Here is a 20,541-nt window from a genome sequence, read left to right as displayed (position 1 = left end):
TATTTCAACCCGTTTTTAAAGCAGAGTCCTACACGTTAAAATAACATTTAAGAGGCAGTGGGAATGCCTCTTAAATGTTATTTAGCCTCCAAGCAGTCCCAGTGCCTAATGAGAACTAGTAGTTCTCACTTTGAGCATGTGTAATGAGTGCACGTGCATAATAATGAGCCGCTCATTACATATGCGCATATGTAAGGAATGGCTCATTATTATGCACGTGCACTCATTACATATGCGCAAAGTGAGAACTACTAGTTCTCATCAGGCACTGGGACTGCCTGGACCCCGCATGGACCCTGCATGGACCCCAGCTGCCTCCCCACTGCCCTGCATCCCCGTGCAGGTAAGTACAAGGGGAGGGGAGGTGGGGGCACAGGGCAGGTACGGGGGGTTAGGCACTCTTTACACTTGGGGGGGGGGGGAGGGATTAGGCACTCTTTACACTGGGGGGGGGGATAGGCACTCTACATTTTACACGGTTCACTGCAATGGGAATGGTACTTAAATGGTATTTAAAATGGTAATCTGCTGCAGTGGGAATGCTAATACCGTTTTAAATACCATTTAAGATTACCAGTACTTTAAACTGGTCTGCAGTGGGAAAGCAGCATAAGCTGCACAATAACTTTGTAAACAATATTATCATGCATGCATGTTGTTTAGTGTGTACCCACAATAACCTTAACTAGGCACAATAACAATCCCCCATGTCTTCTGAACCGCTGTGTTTGTCCTGGATATCATATACAAAATTTACAGACAAGCATCGTTTTACAATTGCCCAGCATACAATATCACCAGTGCTCCACTCCCTTGTCTGGCCATTCGACTCTCATCTGGAAAGTCACTGGGTGAAGAGAAATCAGAACAGGCTCAATGAGCATAGACTGGACTCCTACCTGTGACTTGTTCCTTCAGAACACTTCCCTATCAGTTGTCCTGTTATCTGTCCTACTCAGTGGTGTTACTTTAATGTTTGATACTGTGCTTATGCTGGTTATGTACTATAAAGGGTCAGCAATGACAAGGTTGACAGGTTTTCTTTTGATGTTTTTAGGTGTTAATTTGTAGATTTCAGGACATAGACCCAAAAATGTGTGTACCATATTGCTGCCCATGCTTCCAGCACAGTGCTGAGCTCAACTACATCTGCACACTTTACCGCTCCCAAATGGAGAGCACACGAAACAAAAAAAAAAAAAAAACTTGTTGCACATTGCCATGTCAGCCATGTGGTCATAACCGCGACACTGTTGACTGGATACCTTTATGCTATGGTCTGCCATTGTTAAATGTACAATTGTTGTACTACGATACTATGTTGCTGTATATTTATCCTGTATGGCGCTGCAGACACTTTGTGGCACTTTATATGTATCATAAATACAATTTTCTTTTAATAATAGGTATAGATTATAAAAATGTTCTCAAAGTGTGGAGACGTTAATTATAAAGAACATGGGAATGTAACAGCTATATAATGACTGAATTGCTGAAGCTGAACTCATTTAATCTTTCGTTCTTGTGACCTTGGAGAGTTGATACCAAACTATAAACTTTTTTGGAAATTGAAACTGGCTAGACACGTCAGGCTGAAGTCCTACTTTCCAGTGAAATGGTCGCTTTGTGCCATGGGTGCGAAAACACCTCATTGCATCTCCAGAAAAGTACAGATAGTATGTTATATGCTTAATAACATTACCAAAACAAATCCTAACTTTCATGAGAACCTTTATAAATAAATAAGCTTCAATAAAAGGCCTCTACTGTAATAAGCTTTGTTACTTATTATATAGCACCCTTGTTTCCCAAACAAAAGTCCCTAAGGGACATTTAATTACAGTGTTGCATCTTCAAATAAGGACTGGGGAGGGAGATAATACATCAGACTCCGCTTTATTGGCCAGGTATACTTGCGTATACTACTGTAGGATTTGTTTTCGGTTTGCTGTGCAGCAGCCAGGAGGGTAACAAGTAAACAGTATAAACACTATAAATAGGTGGGGGAATTTGTACAGTCATACAGAAAGATATTCCGAGGGGACACAGTGTTAGATTATGTGCAGAGGGTTATGCATACTTACCTACTTTTGAAAACTAGTTTGAAAAATAGTTGGTAGAAGAATTATGCACAGCGCCTCATTGAGGGGGCGTGTCATGCTCCACTTAAAGGGCGTGTCTAGTTCCATATATAGAGAGATTGTGAAAATATATTGTGAACGTGGCACCTAGAAGTGAGTATAAGTTATTTATATACAGTGGGGTTCCATCTGTATATAAATAACTGGTATTAATAAATAATGTATTTATCCTGGAAAAGTAATAAGGTAGAAGGTGATAACACACCAGCCAATGAGCCCCCAACTGTCAGTTTGCATGAGTTTTAAAATGGCAGTTATGAGCTGGTGTGTTATCGCCTTCCACTTTACCATTTCTCCAGGCTTAATACATCTGCTCCTATACTCCATGTATTAAGGAAATAGCTTACTGGAACAACTATGTACCCAGATATTAAAAATAAAATAATATATTTTTTTTTACTACAAATTCAATAGCCTACATATAATGAAAACAACAGATTCCTTTGACAAGAACTATATACAATATAGGTACTTGTGTATTTTGGCGGCGCCCATCGCATCGCATACCATAACACATACGATGGTATGCGATGCGACGCGATATCGTACGATAGTGCACGATGGCATACAATTTTGAAATTGTATGCCATTGTACATGGCATACGATGCCATACGATGCGATGCGATGCGATTAAACATTGTATAAGCACCCTAATGGGTGCTTATACAATGTTAAGCACCCAAATGGGTGCTTACAATGTTAAATGCACCCCCACGCCACCCCCCGCTATAAACGTGAACCCGAAGCGTGGCGAGCGCAGCGAGCCCGCGAGGGGCGGCGGTACGCGTCCTACGACCTTTTCATACCCCCACTATCCACGTCGGCGTGGAGTTGAGAATAGAATAGTGTGGCGAGCGCAGCGAGCCACCGAGCCCGAAGCGTGGCGAGCGCAGCGAGCCCCGCGAGGGGACGCGGATACCTTCACAGGTAAACGCGTCCCCTCGCGGGCTTCACAGGTGTCCACGTCGCCACGGACACCTGTGAAGCCCGCGAGGGGACGCGTATAACTGTGAAGGTATCCGCGTCCCCTCGCGGGGCTCGCTGCGCTCGCCACGCTTCGGGCTCGGTGGCTCGCTGCGCTCGCCACACTATTCTATTCTCAACTCCACGCCCACGTGGATAGTGGGGGTATGAAAAGGTCGTAGGACGCGTACCGCCGCCCCTCGCGGGCTCGCTGCGCTCGCCACGCTTCGGGTTCACGTTTATAGCGGGGGGTGGCGTGGGGGTGCATTTAACATTGTAAGCACCCATTTGGGTGCTCAAAAGCACCCTTTAGGGTGCTTATACGATTTTTGGTCGTATAGGGGGTCAAAATCGCGTCGCATCGCATCGCATGCCATCGGGTGCATGGCATGCGATGCGATGCGATCTGTTCGTCGTACGACGGACATCGGGGGCGCCGCCAAAATACACAAGTACCACAATATATTCTCCACTGCTTTATATGATAAACAGAACATCCTAAAAAAAGTAACACAAAACCTCTAAAGCATAGCAGGCAAAATAAGTCTCTCAGCCTGGCTTGCCTACATCTTCTCCAGTCCTCTTGCAAGAAAACCATTGGAATTTTCTTCACTCATACACTATGTCATACTATGCACTTACTGGAACCAAGCTGCATCATCAGCCAATGATCAATAACTTTGTTACCTATCATTCTGCAATATAGTTCCTGGGAAGAGAAATCCAATTTACTCAGAAAGCTAACTGGGATAAATACCGAACAAATCTATGAGGAGTGATTTAAGAGGCATTCATTGCTTAGTATATTCTCTACACAAGACAAACTGAAAATAATTCTATAGCCAACCTATACAAGATCACACTTTGCTTTACAACTTTGAAGTTATATATTCACACTGGTGTGTATTGTAAACATATGTGAAACATTTTTACATGGATTCATCACATTTCATTATTCGCCTAATGTAACAATGTTACAGGAAACAATAGTGTTGCAGAATTCACACAAGTACTGCAACAGGCCATGCTCTTTAGACAACCAACCAAAGCCCATGTACGATATATTTAGGGGTGCCATGCCACTGTACTGTTTGTGAACTATTCCTAACACATCAAATGTACTAAGAATTTGCTAGTATCCTTCTATATATAATTTAGAAATATAACCCCCTTCCCTCCCTCCCCAAAAAAACACACAACTTGTTTTGTATGTACTGTAGTAGAAGGCACACTGACCACATATAGGTGAAACCGTCCTTTAAAATATGTTTGATCACTTTGATCACATTATAAATATATATAACAATAAACTCCCCTGCACACATATAGACAGGTTATGAAAGACAAAATGCAGAGACAGGTTTGGCTTTTGTCAGGCCACTCCAACCTTTGTTTTGATCGGATTATAGGTTGACCGGTATGTCAGTGCTAAAGGTTTTTGCAGGCAGAGATAATATCAGCTGGTTAAGTCTTCACAATTCAGGAATGTGAGGCACTTCCTCAGGCTGAGACTCATGTATTGCAGTCACACCTCCACTGGTCAAGTCTAGGGAGGGATGCAGGTAGTGAGATGCAACCGGGGCCTTATTTACACTGTATCTTTGCGGATTTTATTTTTGAAGTGGTCTATTGCCATATTAGATAAATACGTAGATCATACCGGTCTACATTATTGTCTCCACTCTAAGAGGCCCCATCCCCAACTCATGAAAACTGCCATAATCTGTGGGTCCATGGGTCCCCCTACCCATATGCCACAGTTAGTGTTACTTAGCCCTGCCCCCTCCCCTACAATTACAGGGAGTTTCTACCCATCCTGCCTGCTTCCCTAATAAGCAGGAGGGATGCCGTAGACACACCTGTTCATACACGGCTGCAGGAAACTGAAAAACTGGGAGTCACCCACAACTTCCATGAAAATAGGCAAAGTAAGTTGCAAACCATTCTGAACAGAAGACGTGTAATTTTATTAGTATTCAAGCAAAAGCTAATGTTTTCTAGATGTTTTTCAGCGTAATGCAATTACTATGGCAACCACAATCATGTGACACACAGTGAAGCTCTTTGGGATGCCCGCATCCTCCCAAAATGCTTTCTGTAAGTTTTCTACGGATGGGGAATATAAAGAGGTACGATTTGTGTTCATGATGTACACATAAATGTCCTAATTTTGTTTCTCAAAATGTAAATAGGTTTCACAATAAACAGTGAAAATCAAGATGAACCTGCAAAATGAAATCATTATACAGAGCTCAAAAGCTCTCCATTTACAAGAACCTACTATGTGGTGCTAACATAAAATGGTAATGCAACCAGTCTCTAATAAAAAAAAATCAACATGAAAGCAACATTAACAATGGTCCTGCTCCTGGTGCCAAAATAGAGGGTAATGCAAATAAAAAATATAAATATATATATAAATATACCGGTATATAAAAAAAAAAAAAAAGAGAGAATGTTAAGAGGGCCCATCTTCCATGGACATTTCTTCAGCCCATATCAGGGATAGCATGTGTTAGAATAAAACTTATTTAATATGCAATCCTTTCAGAATTTCCTCAAAGACAACTAGAAGGAAGACAATTTATCTGGAAATTATACATTTACACCACCTTTACTCTTCTTCCACCTGACTGGCATAATCTATATCGCCTCCCGTCCTGGCTCCTTTCAGCTATGCGACATCTCTTCGACTTCCATTAATAGTGCATGAAATGTACAGCATGAAGCCGCGGGAAGGATCGCTAATCCAGCAAGACACATCACATTAATATATTAGCAAGAGGAAATTGCTATCAATGCTAAGTGTTACTCTGTTATTGACTATCACATTATATCAGCGTTAATATGAAGCAATAAATAACGCATTAAATTAACAGACTATAAAAAATAATAATAATCATGATGATTCAGAAACACCTCACATCTTAGCTGATGCTTGCAGTGATTAATCAGAGAACAGCCACCACAAAAAGTCCTTACGCCTCTCAAGTACGCCATGTGCACAGAGCACACACAGGGGGGAATATATATATATTGCCCTAAAAATGAATACTGTAATGCTTTGTGTAACAGTATAAAGTCACGTCGTAACTACTAATTAAGTTTTCAGGAGTGGCTCAGGAAGTATAATGATGGTGTATGTGCGGTGCTTGGCCACATAGCTCTTCAGGTTGTTGCAAACATCCAGAAACACCTTTGGGAGACTGCTTATTAGAATAAAATGGTTAACTGATGTGGGACATGTATGTTGAAAGATTTTTTTTTTTAACATGCAGATAAATGTATTAGTTTTATGTATTTTAAAACATATTAAAACTTGCATATACACACTTAAAAAACCACTAAGACATTTAACCACAAACCAAAAATGCTCTGAACACTTTTCAGCTGAAATACACTTGCTCTGACTTTTCAATTATATACAGTATACATGTTAAAAAAAAAAAAAAAACATTGGACACCATTTAAGTCTTCGATACTTTGCTCATGGCCAGTGAGCAACTACTACACTGCGGGGGTCATTCTGATTGACTGGGTAAGCTACAAAGTTTGCAGCTTGCAGAGTCCCTGTGACGCCTCCATGCTGAATACCCCTGTCGCCGTAATGGTCGCAACCATGCCAGGAAGACACATCCCCTCACATGTGCCTGCATCACGAGAAATCATTCAATGATTGACGAATCAATTGATTTCCCCCTGCCTGTGCAAATATAAGTCAGTTGAGACTTATATTTGCGGGATGAAAACAGGGTAGGCGGCTGATGTCATGTCATGTGACCTCAGCCGCCCGACCCCGGCAGGCATCGGCCCACCCACGTACCCTTGGGAACGTCTAGCATTTTCATGGAGACACCCATGAAAGGCTGGGCGTTCCCATGGCCCAGAGCCGCCACCGCCCCCCTCCCCTCTGAACTGCCTGGCATGTGAGCAACTCGCCACACATGTGCAAACCCTGACCATCGGGCAGGGGTCGAATTCGGTTCACTGCATGTGAACCAGAATTGCACCCTATATGTGGGGTTCAAAATGATCCTTTATGTTGTTCCCATAGCTCTCACATTACAGAACACATAACTTAATTATAAGTGACTTGCAAGGGTATTGTAAGCACACTACATTTCAATATCCCATTTGTTAACACACATTTACAGGCGCACAGAACCTACAGCTAATTGAATGTCCTCTAAAGAGTCTGTGATGTAAAGCATTGTGATTCTGGTGTTTGCATTGTATAAGATAATACCACTAATACACATACAAAAGGTTTTACCTTCAAGCTGTGCTTTCTCCCTGTCCGTTTCATTTCCTACCAAGAGCATAACAGCTTTATAAACAGGAGTGTCATAAATGCTTTTAGACATTGTTTAGTTGAACCCAAGATTACAGATCTGCTCTGGTCACATAAAATTTTAATAGTGTAATACCTCATTAGATAATTGAGGCCATGTGGTTAGGATAGTGTCTTCATTTCATCTGAAATGGATTTCGGATGCCAAACAGCTGAGACGGCAGTCAGTTAAGTAGCTACTATAAAATAACTGATCCTGTCCAGTTATACCAAATCACACAGTGCGTCTCGGTAGAGCAGTGGGTATGGGTCATTGGGTCGACCAAATTTAATTTGACATGCATTGGGTCAACAGGGCTAAGGTTGTCAGGGTCAAAAGGTCATTTTCATTTTTTTTGTCCCGGATGTCAACATGGACACTATCATATTGTCAACCTTTTGACCCTGTCTATCTTAGCCCTGTCGACCTTCAGTTTTGGACCCAATGCATTCCGACCTTTATGGTGTCGACCCAACAACCATACCCCCAGAGTAGTGTATCAGCTGGTGATGTGTGTACCATCCATGGTACTATTACAAAGGCTAGGTGGCAATTGTACTCAAGCAGCACCTTTATACAGCCTTGGAACTCCAGGCGGCTGTGCACAGGGTTGAAAACCCTGATAGGAACAGCACTTAGGCTTCTTTAACAGACACCAGCAGCCGCCAGGTGGCGAAACCCCGCACGGCCAAGAAGCCGTGACACACATAGAAGTTTACAATGGTCAGGATGACCACAGCCCGGCATCCGTCCTTTTCAGTAGTGACAGCCAGCTTGTGGCCGCCCCGTGTGAATGGACACACTCCTGTCCATTGTTAACTACTGTGCACGGCATGCCGCCCGATGTCAGATGGAGCATGTGAAACAGCCCTTACATTACTCATAACAGGAAGGTCACTGATGGCAAGCATGTAGAAATTATCTTTTTAAATGATTAGGGCTTCTCTTCAAGCAATATTCCCTCCCATGTTGCTGAGCATGAAGGATACATACACTTGACAGCCAGCCACACACACACTGATCTTACAGGAAGTGATCTGGAAAAGCCATAGAACATGCATCAAGATAATACATTAAGGTCCTTTTTTAGTTAAACAAGACAAACAAACCTGAAAAGTTAATTTGTACACTAGCTTTATATACACACACCTTATGTCGAGATACTACTTAAGCAGGAACCCAAATCATTTATAAAAAATTGACAGACTACAAATGTAGTGTGAAAATACAAAATAAAAAATATGAGGCATCAAGCTTCTGTACAAAGCAGTGCAGATTGTGTATGGTTTTCATTACACAGAAACTATAAACCTTAATTCAGTTCTCTGCTGCTGACATCAACCAAATGAAACTTGTACATTCCGTGTCCTTGTCCTTAAAACAGCACTTTCTGTAGAATGACACTCATATTTAACCTACAGGATGATGTGTGGTATCGAAAAAACACTGCATTCAGTTCTTAGCATTTAGAGAAAATTCCAGATTTTAAGGGGAGGGGATGGGGGGGGGGGGGGGGAGAGGGATATTATAGGTCTATAAAGTAAAGTAAATTGGGTAAGATGTACTAAGCTGTCAAATGTGATAAAGTGGAGAGTGATAAACAACCAATCAGCTTTTACTAATTTTTCAAACACAGCTTGTAACTTGACAGTTCAGAGCTGATTGGCTGGTGGTTTATGAAGGGTTAATCAGCCATCTTGTTTCTCTGTGAAGGGTTAATCAGCCATCTTGTTTCTCTGTGTTAATAGTCTTTGTTCCCGCTTATCTCAAGAAGTTATGTTCTGGCTTGTTTCCAGTACTCGCTTGCTTTCCCGTACTTTGTAACTTCTATGGAATAGTACATTCTGTGATTTCTCATAACTAACGAATGCTACTCCCCTGTAAGGCGACGTATAAGCCACCCCACCTCTATGTTGTTATTCCCCTACCTCTGCACCAAATATTATCCAATCATGTAATTGAACCAGTGTTGTATGTTATGTATAAATATGTCGATTTGTCATAATTAAAACAGAGCTAAACCTTGTATCTGTGGTCCTCCTCTCTGGTCATATCATATAAGGTTACGCTCTCACGGAGCTCTAAGGGGTCTTCACACTGAGGTCAAATAAGGTAATTAATAGATAAGGAAATCGATACATCGGCGCATGATCGATTTGCCAACAGAGCTGGGGGCTCGCCGCGGGATTCGAAGTTCATTCCTACACGGTTGTCAGCAGACTCCAAAAGTCTAATCTGAGACCGCTGTGAGGTTACGGACAAACTCGATCCTGAACCTATGACTCTATCCCTGGGGGATATCGGATGTCAGTTCATAGAAGTTAAAATCTTCTATCTTTGTTTTGTGTACACACTGATCTAGGATCAGATACCGTACTTGGTGTACGAAGAGACCACGGGTCTTTATCCAAATAGAACCTCATTTTGAACACCCACTATTTCATTGGCCAAATTTCTTTACTATGTTTAGTTTGAAGTATAAGTTTTTCTTATTTCAATATCCTTGTGTGATTGGTAAGTATACACACTTGTGATATCTGTATTTCTTTGTAAACCGTGCGGTTGGTAAGTTCACGCACAATAACTCTATTGTCTCATTGATTACTGTATGCCAACAGACTTGCGGACTTATGTTCTCCCCTTCGGAGTAACGCAACGTGAGGCTTCATATACAGTTTTCACATTATAACCACTGGACTCTATCCACTGTCACGTAGACAGTCTGTGGTTCCACTAACAAACCATATATAAATAACAATTTATGAGATGTCTAAAGTGAATACATGATTCTATAAGTGTTTGGATAAAGACTAACCCTCACAGTCTGCTGCAACAGGTTTTACCTGCCTCTCTGTGACGGTGCCCCTGATCTAATACACTTTGAATCTTTTCACGCTCTCATATTACATGTCAGATTATGAATGTCCACCGATAGGAAATTGCAATAGTTGCCAAAGTAGTTTAATATTGTGGTATAAGAATCCAGAATATTATCCAATATTGGTATCTGTCAACAAACAAAGGATAAGATTTAAATCCACAATTAAAACATTCTCTAATGGCACTGTGTGTGAGGCAGTCCTCATAGTAGGTTGTCACTTACGCACAGAAATCACCAGTAAATATTGATCAACTCTATCCTTTCTTCGTGACAGATCTACCAATCAATCTTTTCACCTATCCCATTATTTGTCCAAAATCTATTGAACAAATAAAACAATTACCAGAAAGTAGCCAGATTCTAAATTTCATAGATCTTAGTGAAGATTATAGTCATCAACAACAAATCAAAAAGTGGAAAACATTCACACGGAATCATAATAGAACTGTACATAAACATGGATTCAAAACAAAGTAAAAAGACTGTAACATATCCACCTCCCCTACCTAACGAGACATGCCCACAATTCAGTGATCATTTGTATGAGAAAGAATCAGCTGGTTGTTTTGACATGAGGAAAACTGCAGTTTCCTCTACTCACAACTTCCAGAACAGTAATAAGGGTCCGCCCAATAGACAAAATAGGGGACCCCCACAAAGTAACAGGAGACCTTTAAGGCCTCCACAGAACCAAACCTTTCGTGCACCACCATACACCAGGGATTACAACAACACTGGCGCAGTTCATAAACAGACTACTTGTTTCAACTGTGGCCAGAACACACACTGGGCTAGAGATTGCCCTTTCCCTTCTCGGAAACCACAACAACCTTGCACGCCAAGACCCCAACAAGGGCTTTCCCGACAGGGTCCTACACCACCTCAAGAAAGCGTACTTTTCAGAGTTGACTGGACCGACCCTACCCATTGACGGGGCCCGGAGGAGGGTATCCCATCTTTTGTACAGTTCACTACTCACTGGGAAGATTCTCCCCTCATCACATTATATGTAGATGATGAGGGACTGTCCTTCCTGGTGGACAGTGGGGCCACTACCAGTGTTCTGTGTTCCCTTAACTATGATGGTGAACTGCAAAAGACTATTCCTATTGCACCCATAGTACCTGACATCAATTCACTCATCTCAGCCATCCCTGCAAACGCAGCTTTCTTTAGTGTCATAGACTTTAAGAAATGCGTTTTTCAAGTATTCCTATTGACACAGAGACCCAATTACTCTTTGCTTTTTCATTTAAAGGTAAACAATTAATATGGTGTCGTTTACCCCAAGGCTATATTGACTCTCCCGTGGTCTATAGCATAGTCCTCCAAGCCACATTGGCTCCATGGCACCCCCCCCATAGTTCTGTCCTGCTACAGTATGCAGATGATCTGCTTCTCTGTAGTGTCACCGAGGAGGCCAGCCGGTTAAATGGAATTTCATTGTTAATGTGGACACAAAGTGTCAAGAGCAAAATTGCAATGGTGTAAAACGCATGTCAATTACCTGGGTTTTGTGCTCTCTGAGGGAGAAAGGAAAATCAGTCCACAACGCATACAGTCTGTATTGGGTCTGGTCACCCCAACTACCCAGAAGGATATGTTGTCTTTCTTGGGTATGGTAAGTTACTGCAGACAGTGGATTTCTGATTGTTCCTACTATGATAATATCTTGAGACAATGCACACTCAAAGACAAACCCAAGGTTATACAATGGTCAGATGAAATGTATTCTGCATTTAAAAAATTGAAAGAGATGTTAGTACAGAGTCCCGCGCTTGGTCTCCCGGACTATATGTTATCATTTCACTTGTTTGCAAGGGACACATGTACAACTATGGCGGGTGTACTGACCCAACTTCATGGAGGCAAAATGCGCCCAGTCGCATTCTTTTCAAAGGTAATGCCTGTCACTGTGCAAGGAATGCCAGCTTGTCTTCGAGCACTGGCTGCCTGTGCAATGGTTGTTGAGATGTCCACATCACTTACATTAGGACATCCCACTGTGTTACATACCACACATAATGTCCTCTCTATCCTCAAAGGTCTACACACACAACACATGTCTGCCCAAAGACTCAGCGGCTATGAAGTACTCCTACTAGGGAATCCTTCTCTCACTGTAAAATACGCAACAAACTCAGAAGGACCTGTCCCTGTACTAAACGCACTTTTAGGTCTTAAAGGACCTGACGACTAGGCGCCGCCTCAACATGACTGTACTCTGACAATTGACTCAGAAACTTCACCCAGACAAGACATGTCGACTGTGCCTATTCCCGATGCCGACATAATATTTGTTGACGACTCCTGCAGCCGTCCCAATGACAACACGTACCAGGCAGGATATGCAGTGGTTAAACTTCCAAACACCACCCTTGAAGCAAAGACAGTCCCCTTACAGTCAGCACAAGCTGCAGAACTCATTGCACTCACTCGAGCTTGTCACATTTACAAAAACAAACCTGTCACAATTTACACAGACTCCAAATACGCTTACGGAGTTGTTCAGGCAACGCCGAGGCTTCACTGGCGCTGATGGGAAAGGCATATCACATGCGCAACTCATCACAGATCTCTTACACGCAATTACATTACCATCTCAAATTGCCATCCTTCATTGTAAAGCACACACTGGAGGAAAGGATGATATCAGCAAGGGCAACGCTCTCGCTGATACCGCTGCTAAACGTGCTGCCACTATAACAACATATAACCTCACTCTTGCTGTCATCTCGCCTCCTTCGCTAGATGATACATACCTACTGACAGAATTACAGGCTGCTGCCTCTAATTCAGATCTATCAGATTGAACATATCCAATACTGCAGAAGAATCCACGGACTGGATTAATCTGCAAAGAGGGGAAACCATGTATACCCCAAACCAGTGCATCATTGTTCATAGTACATTACCACGGAGTAGGACACCATAGTATAGTAACAACTACTTTACTCCTCTCCAATGATTTCTACATTACTAATGCCAAAGAACTTGTAAAACAGTACATCAGTAGATGTATAGTGTGTCTTAGAAACAACCCAAACAACCCAAATAAAGCAAGACACCAACATCTAGAATACCCAACCACACCTTTCACACATCTTCAAATAGATTTTACACATATCAATAATGCAGGAAGCTTATCCCACTAAATCAGAAGATGCAAAAACAGTAGCCCGCATACTCACGCGAGAGATCATTCCGCGCTGAGGATGCCCGCTCCAAATCAATAGCAATAAAGGTTCAGCCTTCACAGCCAAAGTCACAGCAGAACTAGTCAAAGCACTGCAAATAGAATGGAAGTTTCACATTCCATATCACCCACAGAGAATGACTCCACAAAAGACTCTAGGTTACTCCCCCTTTGAAGTACTGATGGGCAGACCTTTCCCCACTCCCTGGGCAAAGAACCCTTTAGTTACCACAGAAGGAGACTTAGAAATAATAAGAGAAGAGTATGTCAGATCCCTAATACAGAAACTTAATGAAGTTGAACAAAATGTTATCTTTAAGAATCCTTCTCATCCACAGATACCCACTCACCCATTTAGGGTTGGAGACAAGGTCGTTGTAAAGATCCTACCCAGAAATAAACATCCAGGAGATTTCACCTACGGTCCAGAAACAGAAGTGGTCGCGGTTACCAGAACGGCTGTCCTCACCGACGAAGGACCAACGTGGATCCATGCATCCAGAGTGAAGAAAATTCCACCTCCACCACACGTCAACACAGAGGTCGACACCGATCCCGAGACTGACACAGACGGGACGAGAGAGGTAATAACGAGGGCCAGTGGCTCTGACCTCCAACTTGGAGAAGAACTGCCGGTTGGAAGTGACGAGGAATCAGAAATACAACATTCTGAAGCCGAGGACAACGACATAGGACATGATTCCCTCCACCTTAGCCCTAGCGACTTTACTCGGGCTTGTTCTTTATAACTGTTTTGCTGAAGTTGATATTACTCAGAATGATGGACGTTTTACTTTCTGGTATAATTCTTCTAGTACAACTGTCGTTACTTTTATATTTTCTTATTGTGATATTGTACTTTGTTCAAATAATCAAGGCGGCAACCGAGGAGAACCACCATTGCCATGGCTGTGCAATGTTCACCATACTCCACACGCAGTAAGTCATGTATATATCTGTGTCACCAGCAAATACTGGGGAGATTCTTGCAACTCATGGAGGGCTGTTGGGTGGAACACTAGAGCAGATACCACTGCCTTTGATATCAGCCAAAACTGGGGATATCACCCCGATGTTGGCCTCCAGAAATGGTCCCATGGTCGATCCTTACTAACCCGTATGTCCCTACGAAAAAAGGGCACTTGCAATAGCCAATTTATCATTAACCTAGAAAACCCGGCCCCCGGCGATGCCGGACTATATGTCATGGGCAAATATCAATCAGGAGAAAGCGGGGGCCCAAGGGGAAGATTTCATTTAAAAGACATGTATGATAACCCAGAATACACCGCCCTCAAAACCACTGTAAAACCTAAAACACCACCATCATTCTTTAAACCACATGTCACTACTTTTAATGAAATGTTAGCCATTAACAACCCCACTTACGAAGACACTATAGCCATAGAGACTGGGTTATCTGACGTAAATTATTGGCTAGAATGGATGAAATATAATGCACGTAAAGTTAATCAAACTGATTGTTATGTGTGTGGAAAATCCAGACCCCACTTGGGTACGGTGCCCCTACACATACCTTCAGACCAAGATAAATGTTTCTTTAGCCTGTATACTGATACTATTGTAGAAGAAACCAAATGTGAACAATGGAAGAAAGAATATCCCATAGTGGTAAAGAATACCAATCCTGGTAGTACCATAACCATTTATCCTGGTAATTATACATGTTATTACTCAAACAGCACTGCACAAAACACTGTAGATCTGAAATTGTTTCCTGATGGGTATTGTGCTGAACGAAGACATATCAGTATACCCACCATGAAAAAATCATTAGGAGACATTTATTTTATTTGTGGAGACATGAGACTCAGGACAAAGCTGGACAATCCTTGGAAAGGAGAGTGTGCCCTGGCAAAGATCATTATGCCCATACACATTCTCCCAGCCGATTTGTCTGAGCCTCCTCCCACAAATAAACCTACCACAAACTCCAGAAACAAAAGAGAAGCTCCAAAGGAAAACTTCGATCCACACATATACATAGACACTATTGGTGTTCCCCGGGGAGTTCCTAAAGAATTTAAGGCTCGTGATGAGGTCGCTGCCGGCTTCGAGTCCCTGCTTCCCCAGGTAACCATCAATAAAAATGTGAACTGGATAAATTACATATATTATAATCAACAGCGCTTCGTTAATGATACTAGGGACGCTTTGAAAGGTATTGCTGAACAGTTAGAAGCTACATCACAAATAACATTTCAGAATCGCATGGCTTTAGATATGATGCTTGCCGAGAAAGGAGGAACCTGTGTGTACATAGGTAAGGTTAAATGATTGGAAACACGCACTAACACAAATAGGCATATTTATCCTCATTGTAATTATTGTACTTATGATAGTAGGATATTGTGTTTTTCCCATATGCAAGAAGATTGGTTCTAAGTACCTGGATAATGTAACACCTGCTATGTACACTGATCTCGCCAAAAGCCCTCCCTCACCAGAAGATTATGGTGAATATGTCAAAATTCACCGTACCAAACAAGATGCCATCTACAAGAATCAAATTGTCTAAAAAGGACATTGATTCTAAGAGGGGATTGAAGGGTTAATCAGCCATCTTGTTTCTCTGTGAAGGGTTAATCAGCCATCTTGTTTCTCTGTGTTAATAGTCTTTGTTCCCGCTTATCTCAAGAAGTTATGTTCTGGCTTGTTTCCAGTACTCGCTTGCTTTCCCGTACTTTGTAACTTCTATGGAATAGTACATTCTGTGATTTCTCATAACTAACGAATGCTACTCCCCTGTAAGGCGACGTATAAGCCACCCCACCTCTATGTTGTTATTCCCCTACCTCTGCACCAAATATTATCCAATCATGTAATTGAACCAGTGTTGTATGTTATGTATAAATATGTCGATTTGTCATAATTAAAACAGAGCTAAACCTTGTATCTGTGGTCCTCCTCTCTGGTCATATCATATAAGGTTACGCTCTCACGGAGCTCTAAGGGGTCTTCACACTGAGGTCAAATAAGGTAATTAATAGATAAGGAAATCGATACATCGGCGCATGATCGATTTGCCAACAGTTTATCACTCAATTTTATCACTTTAGAAGTTAAGTTCAACTGGCCCATTGTGTGACCAGCTAGTCTACGACACACACAATTAAAGTAACAATGTATTCATTTTATCCAACTACTACAAAGAGGCCTGGACATACTGTACAACAAAACAGTTATAAGTATATAAAACAGCATGTGTTGGGTAGTAACTTACAGTGCAGATCTCTTATGCTTCTAACGGAAAAGAGAACAGACTGATACAAATGTTCTTATATACATGCCAATATTCTTTTTAACAATAACTTATTTGCAATTTAAAACTATGCAAGATAGGGTCAGGTGGAAAGTCTGCATGCCGAAGTACATCGGCAGAAAGTAACATGCTAGCCAGCATAACATCTAATGCAGCAGAAAGCAGTAGAGTGCTATATAGGAAAAGCTTAACTATCATGATATATCAAACCCTAAAAAGCAGTGTGATCAATTACAAAGTAATGAACAACTGTTAAGTGTACTGGATATAAAACACTTTATTTTTATGCGTTATGTCTTCTAGGGTTTCACATATTGACTCATTGACTCACATGCTGTGCGTGAGCGTGGTGGGGGGAAAACATTGATTTTGTTCTTTGCTTTCTTCATTCCTTCATCCACCAGAATGCAAAAAAGAAAGTTATTTAATGTGCACAGGGTTGCAAAACCTTTTCCTGTTAATGTAGAGTCACATAAAATGGACTTTGGGGACTGTACTTCAAAACGGAATGTTTTGATGCAGTATAAGAAACAATTGATCTGAGAGTTCAGAGCACTCAGGGGGTATTGAAGACTCTCAAGATGAAAAGCTAAGGCTATTTGTTAATGCATCATTAAGCTTGGGGGACTTACAATTATCCTGGACAGAATTAACTTTTGCAGTGCCATAGAATTGAGATGGTCAGTTCAATACACGGGAGAGAAGTGTCTGGTTTTTTTTCCCCACACAACAATCCTTACAGCAACAGTCCTATCATTTTCTATGGTATTAGCAGGGCCGCCTCTGGTGGGGCCCTGGGCAGCTGCCCACAACGACCCCCCACCCCCGCACACTGCCTTCACCAGCCAGGCATGCACGATATACAGTGCAGAGCGCCGAGCCTAGGACACAGAGGTGTTCGTCGCTCTTCAGGCTGCACTGTGTGCTGAGGAGACTTGAGATGCCACAGCTAGGTAAGTAAGTGTGAATGAAGGTCAGTTCCGGGGAAGGGGGTGGGGTGCGGGGTGGGGTGTGTATGTGTGTGTGGTGGGAGGCGAGCCCGGACTGAAGGTCAGTCCCGGGCCCCAAAATTACTAGTGGCGGCCCTGGGTATTAGTATACAACATTACAAAAAATGCAACAGTTTGCAGACCTTGCATGCTAGGTGTAATCACTTAACCCAGGGGTTCCCAATCGATTTTGAATCACGGCACCCTAGAGTATCAGAAATTTTTTCACGGCACCCCTAGGCCAAAAAAAAATTATTAGATTGGGTTTATATGCAATTCTTAGGTTCAGTTATGTGGTAAAGGGCAGGACTTGTTTCTATTTGCACACATTTTAGGATTGGCAGCAAACAGCACTGGCTTTGCTCATACATAATTAACCATTAATAATTTGAGTAGGTCCTGGACCACCAACACAGGGCACCCCAGGGAGCCACGGCACACAGTTTGGGAACCACTGCCTTAACCTCTTACTGATTGCCAGGATGGGCTCAGAGCTTGTGCCCCAGCAATTTAAATGGAGATGATAGCAGAAAAAAAAGAGCCCCTATTGCCCCAATATGCGGCGATATGGATTCTTAATATTTATTACCTTATAACAAATAATATAATAAACATGCCACCTTAAAATTCAGCAAGTTCTAACACGTTGCTGGAACTAGAATGCATGAAACTCCTCTCTACAGGCAATCCTATCATATTTAAGTACCACACACATAACCTTCTGAGGCACTTATGTATTATATAGCTTCCATTTTGGAATTGCAACTTGGTGGGATTGCTATGCTATTACTGGTTCCTGGCCTTGTGTTTCCCTCCTATGTCCCTATAGATTGTAAGCTTGCAGCAGGACCCTCCTACCTCCATGTCTGTCTATTACCCAGTTTGTTCAATCATGGTCTACAATTGTAAATCACAACAGAAACTTCTGCGCTATATAAGAAACAAATATATATAATAAACAAAATAAATTTTACATAAGCACAATTTGGTGGCCTATTCATTAAGAGTATATATTTTTTTTTACCATAAATGATATATTTTAGTATTAGACAGCAAGCCCTGTGCACATGGAGCTAGCACTGTTTTACCCTGCCGTCGATGACGACGCGTGTTGACAGCGCATCACTATCACTTGGGGGCATACACACCGGGTGGCCTGGTGCTCCATTTTTAAGTGATCTAATCAGATTACTTAGAATTGGGGCTGAAATTACCCCGTGTATACTTTACTTTGTGAGATTAACAAGCACTTATTTGAATCTATGTGCAATTCAAATAAATTTTGTATTCTAAAATGCATTGTAAAGAACTAGCAAAAAGCAATAATAAAATATTAATTTTATTTTTTGCACTTTTCAGATCAGATGGGCATGTTTGGCAATTACCAGAGTTTACATGGAAGTGGTGGCATTATGCTGTGGGCTGTTTAAGATGGTTTGGCATGGGTCCACTAGTTCTAATGCAGACTCACATTATAAGTACAGAGATGTTCTCGATAACTCTGTGCTCCCTACAATGTAGCAGTTCTACAAAAACGACATATGTTTTTTATCAGGCCAACGATGCCACCGGTTATATTACCAGGGCCACACTGGATAGGTATACCGAAAATCTGGTAACTAAAATGGATTGGCCAGCTCAGAGTCAGGATCTTAACACCACTGAGAAACTCTGGGACAAAATAAAGAGACCACGGAATAAATTTACTAAAATGGGAGTTCTACTGAAGATGGGGTTTTGCTATGGGCAACCAATCGGCTTCTATTATATTCTAGAAGGTGCTAAATACATAAGTAGATTCTGATTGGTTGCCCATATCAAGATCTCATCTAAAATTGAATTCCTATCTTAGTAACCTTATCCCTATGTTATAAGCACACTCAACCTTTTTAATGTCACAGTTGATTACTTTACTTTAGGTGGAATGGCCAATAATACTGCCTGCTGCTCTCCGTGAACTTGTGGACAGTTTGCCAAGAAGGGAGTCTGCAGTAGCCACTATACGTGGTAGACCTACTAAGTGCCGATGTAAAAAAGAAATTTGCAGTCAGTGTCCAATCTCTTCTGTCTGCATAGTGTTATTTAAAATATAACTTAACTGTGTTCAGCAGATGGCTAACGTAGACTGTATACAAGGATGTATGCTGTTGCCTATAGCTATGCAATAGTTTTAGTTTAATTCAGCTAAAGACAACAAAGGAAAGTCAATAAATGGCACACCTTGTTAATAACAACCTGCAGTCTTCCTCCCTAATCCCACCACTGTTTTGTGCCAAGTTTGTAAATGAAACAGAGAAAGAAAAAAAAAATGCTACCCTTGTGGAATGTGTGTTTGCAGCTTATACAATGTGATAGTATGCTGGCTTGCAAAATAATTTTTCAGAAAATTACATTTCAGTGGCAAAAAAAAAAATCCCTTCCCCCCCATTTTTTGTAAAGCAGGACAAAGAAACTTGTGAAAAAAAAAGTGGGGCCTGGGAGGAGCACATCCTGAAATGCAGCAGGCACCACACTACTGATACATGTAGTACTCTGTATGCGGACTCTACAGAATGGTGGCAGGGCAGTGGGCAGGCTGCTGGACCTCACACAGGCCTCTTGGTCAGTGAGAGCGCTGTCACCCTGCGCACTGGCATGCATGGTGGAAGGGGGAGCGGCGGCCACAGTGGAAGAATGGCGAGCAGGAGCACCTGCAGGGCTTCTGCCTCCTGCTCTGCGAAAGCATTGTTGCCCTGCAGCCCGGTGACACTGGCTCC

At 42.0% G+C, this 20,541-nt stretch overlaps 2 protein-coding genes across 3 annotated transcripts in view; one reads left to right on the top strand and one right to left on the bottom strand.

Moving 5' to 3' along the window:
• Window positions 1–20,541, bottom strand: part of SND1 (staphylococcal nuclease and tudor domain containing 1) — a 657,666-nt gene that overhangs the window by 122,367 nt on the left and 514,758 nt on the right. The gene's annotated exons all lie outside the window — the stretch shown is intronic.
• Window positions 9,111–16,550, top strand: LOC146074768 (uncharacterized). Its single transcript, XM_083183245.1, has 2 exons — window positions 9,111–9,548; window positions 13,852–16,550. The coding sequence occupies exon 2, from the start codon at window positions 14,210–14,212 to the stop codon at window positions 15,809–15,811; it is 1,602 nt and encodes a 533-aa protein (XP_083039371.1). The 5' UTR covers window positions 9,111–9,548; window positions 13,852–14,209; the 3' UTR covers window positions 15,812–16,550.

This window comes from Crinia signifera, chromosome 4 (assembly GCF_055691185.1).
Source record: "Crinia signifera chromosome 4, ASM5569118v1, whole genome shotgun sequence".
In the NCBI taxonomy this organism is placed as follows: domain Eukaryota; kingdom Metazoa; phylum Chordata; class Amphibia; order Anura; family Myobatrachidae; genus Crinia; species Crinia signifera.
Note: the sequence above shows the minus strand (reverse complement) of the source record. Positions and strands in the feature narration are given on the sequence as shown.